General features: G+C 49.8%; 1 protein-coding gene across 1 annotated transcript; it reads left to right on the forward strand.

Annotated features, from left to right (window-relative positions):
- Positions 1-140: 140 nt before the first annotated feature.
- hlfa (HLF transcription factor, PAR bZIP family member a) lies at positions 141-17525 on the forward strand. The gene is made up of 4 exons (XM_064314532.1): positions 141-519; positions 1750-2073; positions 11802-12016; positions 12968-17525. Exons 1-4 carry the CDS (start codon positions 414-416, stop codon positions 13181-13183), a joined length of 861 nt encoding a protein of 286 aa, XP_064170602.1. The 5' UTR covers positions 141-413; the 3' UTR covers positions 13184-17525.
- The last annotated feature ends 1442 nt before the right edge of the window (positions 17526-18967 follow it).

Consider the following 18967-nt stretch of genomic DNA (forward strand, 5'->3'; position numbering starts at 1 on the left):
TGTATAGGTGTTGTTGATACGCAAAAGATAAACATACAAAAGTTCAGAGCGGCGACAAAGTGCAACAAATTATAAAATTCACAGGCCGCTCAGGCTGTCTCCTCCCATCTCATTCGTACATTCAGTACTCAGGAGCTTTGCCAAGAGGTTTGACGTCACTGATGTCAGTGCCCGCACATGGAATTGCAAGCCATTTCAGACTAGCAAAGTAGCCACGATCAGTTGCGGTCTGCAATAACTCCGAACCCCATCACAGCCGTGTTTTTCCTGGGGTAGCTAGCTAATCAATCTCGCGGAAGCAGACCGGGACCGCGGCAGTTTACCTTGAGGATTTATTTATTTGCAATTTTTTTATTTTCATTATCTTTTGAAAAAAAAAGTGTTTTAATTTTGTTCCGCGATCCCTGGAGAAAATGGCAAGACCTCTCCCCATAAACTCAACTTTCCTACCTCCAACTCATGGTGTGCTGAAATCTCTGTTGGAAAATCCTTTGAAACTACCGTTTCACCATGACGAAGGTACATATTACTAAGCTGGTCAACTCAAATAATAATTTTATTACATGCATAAAAACTGTCGATGTGCTTGCAATTTATAGCGTATATGCTTGCTACGGTGTCTGTGGTTTCACTACAGTAGGTAGCTAGCTGACAACTCATCTGTCATTTTCCACGGTCGGATCTTTTCGGCTATAGCTGGCGCGGTAACTAGCTAGCAACTGCAAGCCGTGTGTACAGTATGTGGTGTAATTCGCTAGCGAGAAAGCTAGCTGTTGTGGTTGTTTCAGTTTAGAAGGCTAACTGCACTGAATGTGGTGGATTTATTACTGGCTTTTGATAGCAAATCAAATAATGCAAGCTACTCAAGCTATATAGCAGATGCGTCAATTAATCAAATTGATTTTCGTAGAAACAGGCGTGTGTCATAATTTGTTATTGGTGTTTACAGTCGAGAATTTCTGCAATGAAATGTTACTACTCTACCCTGTCGGCGCCAAGTAGCTTGTTAAATATGACTTCAATCAATGAAGCAAGTCTTTTATGTCGAACTGTTTAGTTAAATTACTATTACTAGCTGTCTGCATGAAATGTTAATTTTAGAGCTACGGAGACGCGCCTCCGTGAAGTGAAGAAATATTGCTGGCTTGTATATTGGTTTGCCCTAGTTAAATGTAATGTAAATTACTTTGATTGGTAGCTATCATAGCTACCTGCTCATGATGCAGTCGTATTATTAAAATGTAATTACCAGGTCAGATTAAATGATTTTGTACCCTGGATGGTAGCTGTTTCAGTTTCCAATACTGAATTACAATATGCACGATGCATCAATATTTGGAGAGAAAAACGCCACCAGGCTCCGTGGAAAGATTATTCTTTCTCAAGCTTTCAAGTTCTCGATGTAAGTTTAAAGATCGCGTGCCAGCAGAGTTCCTTCGCGAGCTATTTCTTCCCGTGCGTACATTCCAGCGCATGGGCGTGCGAGCTTTCTTCCCTTTCTATTTTTTTTATTTTTAGTTTGAATCAGTCCCAAAGACAAATGTCTCCAGTGATTGTACGACGTTAAAGTTTAGAATTTGACTCAAAAGTCCAATAGCAGCGTGCCATGTGGGATTGAGAGTTCTGCTGTTTAATTTTTTAATTTGTGTAATTTTTGGTTTCAAAGTATTGCATGGAAGACCAGTGTGTGTGCGCCTGGGAGTATGGTGTGTGTGTGTGTGTGGTAACTGAATAGTGTGATTTTTCTAGGGTTTGGGAAAGAGAAGGAGAAGAAGCTGGATGAGGACGTCAGTGGACCCAACGCTCCACAGTCCGCCTTTCTGGGCCCCACGCTGTGGGACAAGACCCTGCCCTACGATGGAGACACGTTTCAGCTGGAGTACATGGACCTGGAGGAGTTCCTGTCGGAGAACGGCATCCCCTCCAACCCCACGCAGCACGAGCAGAGCCAGCCACAGGCCCCCCCGCCCCCGCCGCCCACGCCCAGCGTGGTCGACCTCAGCAGCCGCCCCACCACCTCTGTTCACACGGCCGTGGCCAATCAGAGCTGCCTCCAGAGCCCCAGTAGACCAGGTAACGAGACCCCCACGCCCGCCCGCCTGCACCGCTGCTCTTCAGCAGCACCCCACTGCTGCAGCAAATCCCCCCCCCCCCAGTTTCAGTGGATTCCGATTCATTGACACACAGGGTTACACCTGCACGTCCCCCCAGGAACTAGATATTTCTTTGGGGGGGTGGGGGGGGGGGGTGGGGTGAGCGGTAGAGGTAACGGAAGCGCTAAGAGTGGAGGCCAGAGCAGGTACCAGCATCCAGATGGGGGGGGGGGGGGGGGCATAGCACAGGGCAGTTCACAGGTGTGTGTGTGTCCTGGGGGGTTTGGCTGTGTCATGGTGATAGAGTAGGACACTGCAAAGCAAATCGCTGCACAGGTAGCCTTAAGTAAATTACCTGCATTGTCTAAAAGTACATGCAATTGTCTGAAATTCAGAAATATTAAAAGAACAGAATTTTCTGCTGGTACCAAGAGGATTCGCTCCCTAATACACGAATAGATCCCTTCTGAGCGGTCTCAGCAGGATTCAGCTCAAAGGTGTAAATGTGTAAAAGAAAGATGTGAAAATTGATATAAATGCACCAGTTTCACACACACACACACACACACACCATGAGACAGGGCTTTTTGTGTCTCTGGGATCAGCAGAATAGTGCTCCAAATTGCTCTGAATTTACAGTACGCCGTTCAGCTTTTAATATATTCCATCAGACGATTTTTCACTGGTTAAAACTATTATTTAGCCGGTGATTAACTGAAAAAATTTTAACTTTAGCATTAGCTGACTAATGGCGTTGCGTGGTTATGAGCATCCTGGAGCTCGTTTTGGTCAGCGTTGTTAATTTGGCTGGTCTGTGTGCAAAAGCGGTCTTCATCTGGGGAGATAAAGCAATCAGCACCCGTTGCTCACTAATGAACACCATTCTGGAATTTATTTATAAAATCGTCCGTGGAACACGAATAGTTTGATCATTTGCGGGATCCTGTGTGCGTGCTGGCGTGTTTTCTGAAGGAGTCGCTCTGCAGTGAAGGCTCTGAGAAATTTGGGTCTGGAAACGGTCTGTTTTTGCTTCAAGCGAAATGTCTTCCTGAAATGAGTGTACCCTTGACAAGATTTACTGCTCAATGCTGAAATTGAGCGATACATTCCCCTCACCTGAAAAACTAGTCTTGGAACAAAAGGAAAGGGTACTGGGATGCGAACACATGCCAGTCAGCCCGTGTCTCAACGGCATATGACGCTGTACTCGTGGACTATGTTATGCGAATGAGGTTCGGTTTCTGATGCATCCGAACTTCGAATGATGTTGCCATGTTACGTGTTAATGTACGAAAAATAAAATATGTATTTATAAAGTTAGCCAGTCAAAATGTAGTCATAAACCCCCCACCAAAGCCACGGAGGGAACAGAATTTGGCTGTTTTTGTGTGTTACAGTTCTGTGCCGACCCTGCGTTACAGTGGAGCAAGACATCCGATATTAACCAGTACAGCTCCTAGCGTATCTCTATCAAACATTGTCTAAATGCTATAATGTGCACTGTACTCTAAGCTTACTGTTTGTAATCACTGAGGGTGGGCTTAACAGTTCCAGAACACTCTGTTCACACACATTTTATTAGGGTCAAAGGATAATTCCGACAGTCGCAAGGCAAGCATGCTAATGTGACCCCGTTAATAATCGTCGTCTGAACCGAACAGGATGGTTTAAAAAGCCTTATTGTGGTTAAAGCTGTAGGACAGAAAATGCTCTGCTGGTAAAATGACATCTGCGTGATCTGCCCACCTGCTCATTAGGGGGGTAGTTTAGCCCTGGGAACGCGCAGGTGTGGTGTGTTCCGCCCGTGCGCAAGCTCTGCCCTGATTGGCTGGTAAACTTAAATGGCAAAGGAAGAGAAAGGGCAGTGGAGAGTGCGGTAGCTACTAACCTGCAGCCTTATCTCCAGAACAAAAAGTCACCGCTGGCTATAAATCCTCCTGGAATTCACTATTGGTGGGGGTTCCCATAAGGATATGTATATTTTCTAAATGTCTTACATTTAAGAACTATTCAGTATATTAAACTCAAGTGATTCGTTTATTTATTGATAACCGTGTGAAGAACATCATGCGTCACTTAATTGAACATGTATTTCATCTCTTTACAATGCCATTTTAAAAAACGGTAGTACGTACACAATAATTCTAATGTTAGATAATGCCCCTTTTGTGTATGATTTAGGAATTTGCAGCAGCAACAGTCCAACGCTGTTTTGAAGTACACTTAATGGCCATTGTGTAAATGGTAAGGTTAGGCAATGGCCGGTTATTTTAAAATCGTGCTTTGCACTATCATGCAGAAAGAAATGATCAATTAACGGATTAACGGGCGAAAGTGGTATTATTATTTATATGCGAGATCTAAACGCGAAACCGCCTTGTAACCGACATCGCGAATTTAAATCGCTTGAAATGTCAGATTTCATTATTGTGGTTTGACAGGTTGCTAATGATACAGCGCCCTGACCTGTAGGAGATTTTCGATCGCATTGTTAACTTCTCGCCATCACTGAGTTTTTTTTTGTTGTTTGGGTTTGTTTCAACGTGCTGGCCGCGGCGGCGCACATTGCCTCTCACGTGAAAACGGAAAGTAGTCGCCTCCCTGCAGCGTGTTGGTCCATGTGACGGACACATGCGGGCGTCGCGTGCGGCGCACTTTGCGAACGGCGCGCGCCAGATTAACAGCGCGTTCCCCGCAAAGAGTCACATTGCAGGGGCTGTGCTGCGGTCACGTGTGCGCGGAGTTGAGCTCGAGCCACTGATCCTGCTGTACACACACCCGCAAAAACTGACGACAGCAGACCGCAGCTCTACAACCTGCCCAGCCGGCATTAGGTTGTGAAAGTTTGCGACAGAGTGAAATTATGGTGGAAGCTGCTGTACAATTTACTGATGCCAGTCAGTGAGTGATTTCTGGTAGGGCGGAAGAAATCAAATTTATAAATCATCTCAAATTTATAAATGCACCAGGCAAAAAAGAAAAATAAGATCTGTTATTACAAATAACATATTTACATTCCCCAAATCTGGGGGTGTGTATGCTTCTACTGTTAAGAAAAATATTTTTTAAAGTCGAGAGATTTCTCGTGTATTTATCGTTTGCATCAGTTGTCCGTTCCGGTGAAGCGGTCCTTGTTCTGAAAGCAGTTGGGCTGCTGTGATGACCGGCTGTGTGTACGCTCTTCGGCACCGCGCCCCGCGCACGCACCGCGTTCGGTGTGGGAGACCTTCGGCACCGCGCCCCGCGCACGCACCGCGTTCGGTGTGGGAGAACGCACTCTCTCTGCCGTCAGGCTCTCGCTGTGCGACGCAGTGAAGAAGCTCACACTGCGTAGAAAAACACACTTTGTTCCACCTGCTCCTGCTTCCTCAAATTAGAAACAGATAAACAGACTGTGTGTCCCCGATACTGACTTAGACACTGGATGTTGTGGGGGGGGGGGGTTGTGTTTTGAGGTGGTATCAGAGACAGTAACTATGATCGTGCTCGCAGTGAATTTAAGCAGTCAGACGGTCAGTATAAACATTCAGAGGGCCTAGGAGTTTAAATCCACGAATACACAGCGGCTTCCTGCTTAAATTGTGGATGTGAGGCCCGGCTCTGTCTGAGCACGCTCAGTTTACCGTCAGGGGGATGCAGGGGGAAGAAGACCAGTGACCTCAGTTTACAGGTATATTGCTAAAACCATGTATTACCCAGAGTGCACTGCGGAAGCTGATGTTGACACGAGCATGCGTTCGTGTGGTCTGGTGGCCCAGCTTCTTCTGTATCGTATGTAGAAGACTGCACAAACAAAATTCCCTGCACAAACCTGCTCATTAAAACTGAGAACTTGGATACCGATTGGTCAGTGCTGTGAAGAATTATAAGCCTAATAACAAAGGACTCAAATGCAAAGGAGTGATTTGCGGAAGTGCTTGTATTTAATACCTGAAAGTCGGCACGCTGAGTGCGTTTAGGTGTAGCTTCGGAAGCCCTGCTAAGGCTGTTCCTGTGAAGTGGAGTTGGGGAAGCATTTTGTCTTCCTTCTCGTGCTCCGTTGTACAGATGAGTTCCCTGTAGATGTCGCCGGTGAGGTCCGACCCAGCGGCTGCGTTTGTGCCCGGATGGGAGCAGTCACCCGTTCCAGTGTCAAATGCACCCGGTGTTTTATAAAGCCCCCCCCCCCCCCCCAGCTCGTTTCGTAGTAGTTGCAGGTCGGTAATGAGCGTAAACAGTCGAGCCTCGTGTGCCAGCAGCCCGTTTCGTTTGGCTTGCGCACAGTAACGCGCAGTTTCACTGTAAATATAAATAGGCAAAAACGAAACTGAATTGAGCATTGGCGGGTGGCTGCAGGTGTGTGAGACGCGCTTGGAGGGTGTGTGAGGCGCGCTTGGCGAGTGTGGGGCGGTGCGTTCGCGCGCGAGGGCCGGGCGTGGGCGGTCAGTCCGGAGTCGCGTCGCTGCGAGGGCCCTTCTCGTTTCCGTGGATACCACTGGGACGGAACAGCGTAGTGAGCCCACGGCCGGGGGTCTGTTAGCCGCAGAGCAGCCGCAGAGCAGCTGTAGAGCAGCCGCAGAGCAGCCACAGAGCAGCCGCAGAGCAGCTGTAGAGCAGCGGTAGAGCAGCCGCAGAGCAGCCGCAGAGCAGCGGTAGAGCAGCTGTAGAGCAGCAGTAGAGCAGCCGCAGAGCAGCGGTAGAGCAGCTGTAGAGCAGCGGTAGAGCAGCCGCAGAGCAGCGGTAGAGCAGCTGTAGAGCAGCGGTAGAGCAGTCGCAGAACAGCGGCAGAGCAGCGGTAGAGCAGCTGTAGAGCAGCGGTAGAGCAGCGGTAGAGCAGCCGCAGAGCAGCGGTAGAGCAGCTGTAGAGCAGCTGTAGAGCCTGTGGACGCACAGACCTGGGGGCCTTTCCACACGGTGAAATGTCCAGTGTTATTTAACTCTAACAGTGTTAATTCAAGTCTTAATAGATAGCATTTGGTCCCACTCTGGAGTTGAATACTGGACATTTTACTGTGCACAGAATGGCAGATTCATTAGTAGGTTAAAGGAAGTGAAGCAGTCTTTTTGTGTTTCTCCAGGTTGCACTATACAATAAACATTGAATCAAATATTCTCTCTCCTGTGCTGCAGACTGAATATGCGTCTGGCAGGCCATACGGCCTCAGTGTTTTCCCACTGGAGTTCGTACACAACTCGAAAGGACAGGCCTGACCGTGTGCATTCGCTTTAAAGCGGACTCGTGTGTAGACAGGCATTTGTGGCTACAGGTTACCTTTGACTGGGAAGATATTGAGGAGGCCATGTTGGGCCCTGTCTGCGGCCATGTTGGGCTCCGCCTGCGGCCATGTTGAACCCCGCCTGCGGCCATGTTGGGCCCTGTCTGCGGCCATGTTGGGCCCTGTCTGCGGCCATGTTGGGCTCCGCCTGCGGCCATGTTGGGCCCTGTCTGCGGCCATGTTGGGCCCTGTCTGCGGCCATGTTGGGCTCCGCCTGCGGCCATGTTGAACCCCGCCTGCGGCCATGTTGGGCCCTGTCTGCGGCCATGTTGGGCCCTGTCTGCGGCCATGTTGGGCCCTGTCTGCGGCCATGTTGGGCCCCGCCTGCGGCCATGTTGGGCTCCGCCTGCGGCCATGTTGGGCCCCGCCTGCGGCCATGTTGGGCCCTGCTGCGGCCATGTTGGGCCTGTCTGCGGCCATGTTGGGCCCTTCTGCGGCCAGTGGGCCCCGTGTCTGCCGGGCACGTTGTGTCCTGCTGATCTGCGAGCCAGTTGGCTGCTGCGGCCCTTTGAACCCCCTGGCGGCCCCCTTGGGCCCTGTCTGTCCTCGCATGTTGGGCCCTGCTCTGCGGCCATGTTTGGGCTCTGTCGTACGGCCATGTTGGAGCTCGGGCCTCGAGCTATGATTTGAGACTCCTGGCCTGCGTGCCGATGTTGAGAGCCTGTCTGCGGCCATGTTGAGGCCTTGTTGGCCATGTTGGGCTCGCTCCTGCGGCCGAGTGTAATGGGAGCGTGTCGTATGGGAATGTTTGGTCCTTGTCTGCGTGCACATGTTGGGCCGGTCTGGGCCATCGGGGCCCTGACTGCTGGCCTCTGTTTGCGCTCCCCTGCGCCGTGTGGGGCTCCCCTGGTGGTGAGTGGAGTGGGCTCCCTGTGTCATGTTGCTCCGCCTGCGGCCATGTTGGGCCCTGTCTGCGGCCATGTTGGGCTCCGCCTGCGGCCATGTTGGGCCCTGTCTGCGGCCATGTTGGGCCGTGTCTGCGGCCATGTTGGGCCCTGTCTGCGGCCATGTTGGGCCCTGTCTGCCGCCATGTTGGGCCCTGTCTGCCGCCATGTTGGGTTTGATTTGAGCTCTTATTGGCCCATACTGATACCGATGAGTTTGATTTGAGCCCTTATTATCCGATACTGATGCCGATGAGTTTGATTTGAGCTCTCATTGGCCGATACTGAGGCGGCAGCAGGAAACCCTGAGGTGGTGGAGTGCGTAATGGGGAGAGGCGGTGGAGTGCGTAATGGGGAGAGGCGGTGGAGTGCGTAATGGGGAGAGGCGGTGGAGTGCGTAATGGGGAGAGGCGGTTTGGTCTTGAGCTCAGACGTGCGGTGGCGTTTCCACGGGAGCCGGGATGAGGGGCCCCATCGCGAGGTCCCATGACTGAACTCCTGGCCTCTGTTCTGCGGACATCCCGAGCGACCGGTGGAGGGGGGGCTGTGGGGGGGGGGGGGGGCTGCATTCCTGAGTGGGGGGAAGGAGGGAGGGGAGAGGGTGGGGGCATGTCCATGCTGTGTTTACTGTTCTCGTCTTCTGGAACAATTTAGCCTCTGCTGGAACACTCGTTTTTTTTCTTGGGGTTTTTTTTTTTTGCGTTTCCCTCTTTGTGTTTCTATGGCTAATCCTGTCTGCAAGACCGTGCTGGGACCCCCCCCGCTGGGACCCCCCCTCCAGACAATGGAGAGGGCTTAAGTGAGGCCTCCTCCCTGGTCCCTCTCCACACGGACATTTCATTTGCTTCTCACCCTGTTTTCAGTCACCTCTTTCTGCTGCTTCAGTGCAGCAACTTTCTCTTCTCTAATTATTTCATAATGAGTTGCTCAAACCCACAGTCTCAGTTATATTTTTTAAATTAAAAAATAATAATAATAATTTTTATTTTTATTGTGGGCAAGACTGCATTACCAGGCATCGTGATCCGAGGAAAGCTGTCCGTTGCACACGTGAAACACAAAGCCGGCTTTGAACAAACCTTTTCTTTTTTCCTGGCGTGGAACAGAAGGATCAGTTCAGGATTTGCTGCTGTGAAAGAGCGTGCTTTCTTTGAAACAGAGCGCATTTGTAACCAGGAATTTTAAAAAAGCACGCTAATCTTATTTAAGAAAATGGTTATGGAATCTGAGTTTGGTTATGAAAACGTACGTTTCTTACGTTATTTTTTTGGAGAATAGAGCAAAGATTTCCTCCTTAGTGAACATCCACAGTCCAGAGACTGACAGCAGCCCCGCTGATGGCCAGCTGGACCGTGGATGAGCTGTTACCTGTGATTCGGGTACAGGAAGCACACGTCACAGGTTCCGTTCTGCAGCGGTCTGGTCTGTGGTTCTGCAGCGGTCTGGTCTGTGGTTCTGCAGCGGTCTGGTCTGTGGTTCTGCAGCGGTCTGGTGGTCTGCGGTGGTCTGTGTTCGCAGCTGGTCTGGTGTCTGCGTGGTTCTGCAGCGGTCTGGTCTGCATGGCTGTCTGGTCGAGCGGTCTCTGTGTTCTGCGTCGCGTGCGCCGGGCAGGCGGTCGAACCTGAAGCCGTGTCAGACAGCAGGCCGCCCCGCCCGTCTCTCTGCTCCCCACCCCATTGGCCCTCGGGGCATCGCTGCAGCGAGCCAATGGGAGGTCGCGGGCGAAGTTCGTGCCCTTTCTAGCGGCTTTTTGAGCTCTTCGCTTACCGCCAAGTCTGCAGCCGTGTTGGGACGCCGTCGCTGTTTTAGGTTCATCTGGAAGCGCGAACGCCGCCATCTGCTGGGAATGCTAAGCCCTTTGCGCAAGGCAGAGCTGTGTATTTTTAGGGGTTTGAACACCTTTGTGCTCGCGGTAGGTGTGTTATTTTCGTTCACACAGTAAGCAGCTTTCTGTCACTCAGAATGCCAAATTAAGGTGGCAGAAAATAGTCGCCGTGTTGTGTGTGCAGAGAAAGTGTCACAGCAGCCTTCCCAGGTGTGCAGGAAGGTGAGTCAACCTGGAAAGTGGGGCGTGAAATCTTTGCAGCCTTACGGCCTGTAACACCGTGGGCGTACCACGGTCCTCATTTTCAGCCTTCATTCTGCCCAAAGTTTGTTTTTACATTACATTACATTACAGGCATTTGGCAGACGCTCTTATCCAGAGCGTTTTATTAAATAAAATAAGGAATTTACACAGCTAACAGTAAAACTTTTTTTTTTTTTTTAATTAAATCAAAAAGCTGTGAATGGAAGCATAAATGGACTGTCCAAGGTCTCGGCGGAAGTGCAGTGTGGGTAATGGAGTCCGTAGCGCGGCAGACAGGAGGAGGGCGGCTTTTCGGTTCGGCCGATGGACACAGCGTAATCGGCTTTCGTGGCGGAGGGGTGTAACGCGCGCGTGGTTCAGCGCGGGCATGATGGGACGCTATATTTAGGTGAGGAGGGAGTGACACGTAAGGTCAGTGGGAGATTACACAGCTGCTGGGTCTGGAAGAGGGAAAAGATGGTGGCCAAACATGGCTGTCATTGTGCTGGGTGCAAATCGCCTTCTTTCCTACTCAGTACAGGAAGTTGGTTAAATTGAAACATCGGCCGAAAACGTTGGTTTGACAAACCGTTTGACGCGGGTTTAATGTTTATCGTCCCAGTTTTATAGCGCCCCGTTGATTTAAGGTCTTACATGTCGAGCTCGCCTGGTCCTGTGGCTGCTTCACGCTGTGGCTCAGTCGCTGAAGTGATCCTCGTCTGGAAGAAAGAATGGAAAAGCAGGAAGCTGACCGCTGCTTGTCACCCAATTCCTGCCGTCCTATTGTCCCTTTGTCCCGCTCTCCTGCTGTCCTGCTCTCCCTCTGTCCCACTGTCCCACTCTCCTGCTGTCCTGCTATCCCGCTGTCCCGCTGTCCCGCTCTCCCCCTGTCCCGCCGTAACGCAAGTTAAACCCGTTCCACCGTGCGCTCCAGACCGAGGGCCAGAGGATCAGGGTTTCTGGGTAAATCTGACTCCCTAAGTCGATTATTTGCGTTCACATGGATGCTGCCGCTCCTGTTGCCCTGACTTCCCTTTTCGCCCGTAACTGAAACGCTGTGACATGGATAAAGTGGCCACAGCGTAAGGGAACTGGTGGGAAAACAAGGTGCTGCCTTGTCCTCAGTATTTGTGTCATGACTGCCCCCTAGTGGTGGAATCAAATGCAGTACAGCTTTTACATAACACGGAGCTCAAGAGAATTTAATCCTGTACTATATAACAGTCAGAGCTCATGACGTGCTGCATTCATTTGGAGAGTGGTAAATCAGAAATGAAGACATCTTTGAGGCGACACAGCCAAATACCGGTCCGTACGGAGCTGAGAAAGAGACATGAAATGGAGGTCCTTCAGCGGTGGAGGACATTTTAAACGGACACACGAGAAACATTAACACACTCCTTCCCTTTCAGATCATGTGACATTGTGAACGTATCGAGACGTCACGTCTGACCTTCACTAAAATGAGTTTCTCTGTCTCTACCCTACCCCCCCCCCCCAGTCCTGCCCACGTCTCGCAACACCCCCAGCCCCATCGACCCGGAGACCATCCAGGTTCCGGTGGGGTACGAGCCGGACCCGGCCGACCTGGCGCTGTCCAGCGTCCCGGGCCAGGAGGTGTTCGACCCGCGCAAGCGCAAGTTTTCGGCCGAGGAGCTCAAGCCCCAGCCCATGATAAAGAAGGCCCGCAAGGTCTTCATCCCCGAGGACCTGAAGGTGAGCCCTACCCCCTACCCCTAACCTAACCCTAACCTTACCCTACCCCTACCCCCTAACCCTACCCCTAACCCCTAACCCCCTACCCACCCCCTAACCCTACCCCTACCCCTACCCCCCCTAACCCTAACCCTACCCCACCCCCCTACCCTACCTCCTACCCCTACCCCCTAACCCTAACCTAACCCTACCCCCTACCCCCTACCCTAACCCCTACCCCTACCCCCTAACACCCCTAACCCCTACCCCCTAACCCCCCTACCCCTACCCCTACCTACCCCTAACCCTACCCCCTAACCCCCCCCTAACCTCCTAACCTAATCTCCCTAACCCCACCCCTACTCCTACCCCTACCCCACCCCTAACCCCTAACCCCTACCCCCTACCCCCTACCCTACCCCTAACCCCTACCCCCTAACCCTAACCCTACCCCTAACCCCTAACCCTACCCCTAACCCCTAACCCCTACCCCTACCCCCTAACCTACCCTACCCCTAACCCTACCCCTACCCCCTAACTCTAACCCTACCCCAACCCTAACCCTAACCCTAACCCCTAACTCTAACCCTAACCCTACCCCCTACCCCCTACAGCCGCTGCTTGGAGCTGGTTTAGGATCGCCACGGCAACGTCAGTCACACTACATCACTAAATCCATGGCTGAAATGAGTGCGTGTTAGCCGTGCACATTTGGGTCGATTGACAAACGAAAACCTAAATTGTGCACATCATTATTTTATGCGCGCATTGGCCAGCACCTGTAGTTGTGATTGGCTGGTGGAGGTTGGAGTAGCCCAGTCAAGCTCAATCAATGTGAACACCCAGATGAGGAACAAGTTCTGCATCAGAACGCGCACAGCATTGCACACCGCATGCCGTAAAGCGATTAATAAACGTATGAAAGCTGCAGCTCCAAATTTATTTCTTTGTTTGTTTGTTTATTTTAATCAGGACGATAAGTACTGGGCGCGGCGCCGGAAGAACAACGTGGCGGCGAAGCGGTCGCGGGACGCGCGGCGGCTGAAGGAGAACCAGATCGCCATCCGGGCGGGCTTCCTGGAGAAGGAGAACTCGGCGCTGCGCATGGAGGTGGCCGAGCTGCGCAAGGAGCTGGGGCGCTGCAAAAACGTGCTGGCCAAATACGAAGCCCGGCACGGGCCGCTGTGAGCCCCGCCCCTCGCCCCTCGCCCCCGCCCGTCACCCCGTCTGAAGCCCCGCCCCCACGCCTGTCACAGCGTCTGAAGCCCCGCCCCCACACCTGTCACGCGGTCTGAAGGACAGTGCACCCTAGCCCCGCCCCCACGCCTGTCACGCGGTCTGAAGGACAGTGCACCCTAGCCCCGCCCCCACGACTGTCACACGCTCTGAAGGACAGTGCACCCTAGCCCCGCCCCCACGCCTGTCACACGGGTTAGAAGCCCCGCCCCCACGCCTGTCACACGGTCTGAAGGACAGTGCACCCTAGCCCTGCCCCCTTTTCAACCACGCCCCCAGTCCCTTTCCTCCTTATAGGTTCTCACTGACTTCATCTTCGTGGACAATATCTCTTTCTAGATATATGTATAAATGTATTATAGATGTGTGGTGTATGTTTATACATATATGTGGGAGCACATAAATCGCACCCCTCCCCCCTTCCCTGTGCCACGCCCCCCCAGTTTCTGGAGCCCTCTGGCCACACCCACTGCCTCCCTCCCCCTCCTCACTTCTTGCTCTGTGTTTCCTCACTGGATGGTGAAGCTGTGTTGGGCTCCCTTGCGTCCTTTTATACTCCTCAACGGGACTGAGAACAGTTAATTAAGCTCCTCCCCCCGCCTGTCACTCAGTTTTATTCCGTGCTGCTGCTAAACTGATGGCCCCGCCCACAACCCTCCTGACCAGCAGGGAGCCGCCTGCCCTTCCCATCGCCGTGGAAACGCCGCCCTGAAATACATAACTATGTGCAACCTCATTTTTCATAAACGCAACCTTTCTTCTTTTCTTTTTTTTTACCCCTCCAACCACCAACCCTCAAATGACCTATAAAGCATTATTTTATTTTATTTTATTTTTTTGTTTGGTGGATCCTCTGATGATGTTGTTGATGATGTTGTTGTGTTTTTAGTTATCGGTCATCGCTGGCCCTCCCCTCTTTTCTCCACTCGTTTTATAAAGTGCTGTGACATAACCCTAGCCCCCCCCCCCCCCCCATGTGCTTAGTGCTGTAGCCTACTCTCGCCTTGGTGCAGCCTATAGGATTACTCTGAGATACAACACCAGTGTTTTTTTTTTTTCCTGGACTGACTGAAGCAATAATCCTATCCCAGAATACACTACTGTACAGCCCTGCACCCAGGCACGGTCCTGTGGACGTAGATCCACCCCCACGCCCCTCCCTTCCCTTCTGGGCCTGCTCACTGCTACCCCGGGAACTTTCTAAATACTAAATTGGCTGTACGGTCACAGCCCCCCCCCCCCCCTCCGTTTAAATCTCTGCACTTTTGCGTGATTCACAATCAGACCTGGTGCCGTTGTGTGTTCCTGTCGAATCTATCTGATGTCTGCAGCATCTACGGGTTGCTTTTAACTTTCTTTTCTTTTTTTTTTTTTTTGGTAATACTCAATTGTTTATTAATACTATAATTATAATTATTGTTAACAAGTTAAATGTTTCGGCATGATTTCTGTTTAAAATACACAAATCTTCAGCTTCAGTCGTTTTGCGAAGCAGTAAATTCGTCACCATTTTTTTTTCCTAAGCATGATTATATAGCATTTCAATAATAAATATTATATATATATACACACATATATATATATATATATGTGTGTGTGTGTGTGTAAAGAGAAACTTTTAATTTTTAGCTATGTGTTTGCATTCTCAGATGGCAGTAAGATGAATGTATAAGATGTAAAAAGTTGGCTGGTGTTGTCCAATACTGTGGTTAACCCAATGGATTTAGTAATGTTTACTACAGACCAAAAGATACAGTACATAGATATATTGATTATAAAGAGATTTAATGTTTATATGAAGCTATTCTAGAAGTTGTTTTTTGTACAGTATTTTTCCTATACAAATACTGACCGTGTATTTTACAAAGGCATAATAAAAATCGAGATAATCTATGTAAGTACAGTATATATTAGCCTACTCGGGCATGAGTTGTGTATCTTGAAAGGTTTATAGTACTGATCTTTGCTGTATGGGGAGACGGAGAGTTCTAGAACGCTTGGCCTCGGGGCATTATTCTACGGCTCCCGCGTTCAGCTCGTATTGGTCCGTACGGCTCAATGTTACATGCGGACAGTGCGCCCCCTACAGCGTTCGTGCAGAACTGCAGCGCTGTTTTAGGGTGCCGTGCTGCTCAGTAATGCAGCAGAGGCTAAAAAGCCTGCTGGCGGCCATTACCCATCAGGCCATGGGCTAGCGATCGCGCTGGCAACCTGCGGGTCATTACCTGCAGCACCGCTGCTTGAATCGCGTGAGGGCAGCCGTACAGACACCCCCCCCCCATAAATCCGTGAATTCCCCCCCCCCCCTCGTTCTTTCGGACCTTTTCGGCCCTCAGGTAACATCTGGCGCTTTGTGAGCGTTGAGGAGAAACCCTCTGGCTACCTCTCGTCCACCCCTGCTCCTCGCGCTCAGTGCAGATAGCACACTCCAGGTGAAGGGATCATCCCTCCCTTTCACCTGAAACGGCTGTTAAATCGTGCACTTTACGTTCTCGCCCCCTACTCCCCCCATTTCCGTTATCACTTGCAGTGCTGGGGGCCTTGTGTGGAGAATCATTTCCTGTGGGTTTCTATGGAGACTGTGGAGCAGAGTAGCTGTTCTGCCAGGCCAGTGTGCTTCGCTGTACATGGGGAAAACTCCACAGAAGACAGCATGCTACACAACTCATTACATTACATTTATTTAGCAGACGCTTTGATCCAAAGCGACGTACGATAACTCATGTAGAGGAATGAACTTAAAGCTTCTCGAAGCTGGAGTTCAGCTGGAAGGACCCCGTGTTCGGCTCAGGTCTGGGGTCGGCTGGATCCACAGCCTCTGCGTAGGGGTTCCTGAAGCATCATCAGCATGTCACTACGACGAGTAACAACAGCAACGTCAACCAATAATGTGAAGTCTCCATTTGGAGACTGAACTTCACCGAATTACTGGAAGTATGAACACAGCTTATTCTGTTGCTGTTTTTTTTTTTTTTGTTTTCTTTTAATATCACTTATGGTTTTGAATTCATTTTGTCTTACTGCCTCAGGAGCTGTGCTTAGAGTCCCCCATCTCTTCTCCATGTTATTTTTCTTACTATTATTCTTATATTACTGTTGCACATTGGGCACTAAGGCACTAAGGGAGCGAGAGGTGCGCAGATATAAATCCATCACATTATAATAAGACATTTAATGCTTTCTCTGTTCAGAATTCTGAGACTTCAGTGTTAGGCGTAGGAGAGGTGGGAGCACGCCATGCAAATAGCTCATTTATGCTAGCAGTCGGCCCCCTTCAGCACCCCTGTGGTGATGGAGTAGTGGGCTAACGTTTGTAATAAGATCATGAACATTCTTTCTACCTTCGGGAGCAGGTTGTGTTGCGGTGCAGAAAGCACACAGGCGAAGTTACGAGCTCAAGGCACAAAGCCATCGGACCAGTCGACCGACGTCTACCTTCTTGTTCGCCGCTGTCGAGTCGCGCAGATATGCTGTCGTTTCTTATTCCTGGTCAGATTTTCCCGGTTGATTTGACCTTTCTCCTGCTTTAAATGGCATCCGCTCAGCAGCTGCACCTGAGTAATGAAATACTCAGCGATTTTTTGATGATGTTGTTTTGCTTCTGTCTCTTGCTTCTTAGTATTTACTCCAGGCTTTAGGCCATGGAACCTTTCAGGATTCCTAAGCTTCCTTGCGAAGAAAGATTTCAGTGGGGCGTGCTCCTTCCTGCTGAAGGAACGCCAGCGCCCCTCTGTAATCGAAGCAGGGAACAGTAGGATGAAGTTGGATTGAGCCCTCTGTAATACTCTCTAATGCCCTCTGAAACTCTTCGCTTCTACCTCGTTCGACAGCGGAAATAACCACCATTGTCTTGAGCATGTCTGAGTGCCTTGAATGCATGCCGACTGTTCCCCCGGTCGCATAGCAACGGAAGGAGGTTGTGTGTGTGTGTGATGCAAACTCGATTCGTACCGCAGCTCCGCTCCGAAAACTGTAAGCACCTGCTGGAGGGGCTGCCCTCTTCATCAAAATTATCCGGTGAAATTACACGTATATATATATTTTTTTTTTTGTTATTGTTTTTAGTTGTTTTGGAATCTGCCATGGGATGACTACCATTGTATTTCAGGCAACACCAACAGACTGTTTCCCCTGAGGCTGCAGAAACGCGTAATAAAGGACAGTCCTGTCATGTATGTCGCGGAATGGGTGCATATGGTTAATATGTATGTATATATATGCATTATGCCCTCGCCTCCCCTCCCTTTCTGTATGTAATTCTTAGTGTTCAATAAAGTCTTTACAGTTTCTTCTCTTGCCGTGTGGAACGCACGTTTCTTTTCTGCGTTTGACATACTGACGTATGCACACTATGACTACGCTGTTTGACTACTCTGTGTGATGTGATATTATGAGGGGGGGAGGGGGGGAGGGGGGGGGCACTCTCTCTCATAGAGGGAAACACTGTGTGGCTACTGAAGGTTATGGGTCACGGAAAAGAAGAAAAAGATCTCACTGTTGACAAGAGATAGATTTATAGAGCAGTGCTTTTCAAGAAACCCCCCCCCAATGTACTTCATAGAATATTTACAAGACAGCTGGTTTTGGGATGACAGCCTTGGTGTCGCTCCAGAATTCTAACTACTCGCAGAACTCCGAGCAGCTTGAGCTGGTGCCCAGAACTGGGGGCCCGTCTTCCAACAACAGCTTCTGTCCATCTCCTTTCGATCACTGCGAAACAGGTCCACTGATCTTGCGTGGGAAAAGTCCTGTTCACAGAGCTCGCTGGATCAATGGAAGCACACACTACGCAACAAGTTATCTTCTTGTTCGTAGCCTATAACTTATTTAATGTGCTATCAGGTTGTAGACAAGTTGTCAATTGGATCCTTCTTGAATTTGCTCTTTTGTGGAACCATACTTTCCCAGAGTCAGAATCAAAGTATTGCACTTTGAATTTCCACTAGTGTTTTTAGTGTAATTAATCTTGGTTAAATTATTTTGGACTTTCATAAACTTGGGTCACCTCTCTGTTCATCCATAACTGAAGACTTCGGCCTAAAATGTCCCTGGAACACTATGACCCGTTTCAACAGAGATGGGGTGGATAACAGCCCCTTGACCACGAGGGGGAGCTGATTAACCTTTAAGAGAGGTTGTCCGTTATAATCAACCGACAAACGAAGGATGCTGCCATTTTGCATCAGACCTGATTCCAATCTATGTAATTTGAGAAACGATCCCCACGGAGAGGTAAAGGGAAACTGGACCTAAATACCGGATTACGAACCCATTTTGTTATTAGAACATATTTATTTAATCAATTTAACATTATCTTAGAACTTCAAATGGGGCCTCTCTCTAGCTCCCTTTTAGCTTAAGATAAATGTAATTTAAATTTGCTATGCAGTTTTGTTCTCTATTCGGCTACTGTGGTCTGTTTTCTGATGACATGCCTGTTAGGTTTTAGCCGATTTGTCATGTTGGCTCGGCTACCCTACTAAAAGAAGCGGGAGGTGTCTTCAAGCTACAGTACAATGCGAATCAGCTGGCATAGCTGTCTCACTTTAAAGGGAACGCCGCCTGTTAAGACTTGTAGGGCTTAATATGTTGTAAATGCCCTCAACCATGGAAATATGTTGTAAAAACCACACGAAAGATTACAGTTATTTTTAAAAACCTTAGCCTTTAATAGAAATTTTGACCAATGGATATCGCCATTATTTCAGACGCGCAATGCACTTTGGGTAGATGACT

Source organism: Anguilla rostrata, chromosome 17 (assembly GCF_018555375.3).
Source record: "Anguilla rostrata isolate EN2019 chromosome 17, ASM1855537v3, whole genome shotgun sequence".
NCBI lineage: Eukaryota > Metazoa > Chordata > Actinopteri > Anguilliformes > Anguillidae > Anguilla > Anguilla rostrata.

Excerpts from the sequence above, each read along its gene's own strand:
- hlfa (XM_064314532.1), top strand. The coding sequence starts at position 414 with ATGGCAAGACCTCTCCCCATAAACTCAACTTTCCTACCTCCAACTCAT. Across the intron at positions 2,074-11,801 it reads CCAGAGCCCCAGTAGACCAG|TCCTGCCCACGTCTCGCAAC; the intron begins GTAACGAGACCC and ends CCCCCCCCCCAG. Across the intron at positions 12,017-12,967 it reads TCATCCCCGAGGACCTGAAG|GACGATAAGTACTGGGCGCG; the intron begins GTGAGCCCTACC and ends TATTTTAATCAG.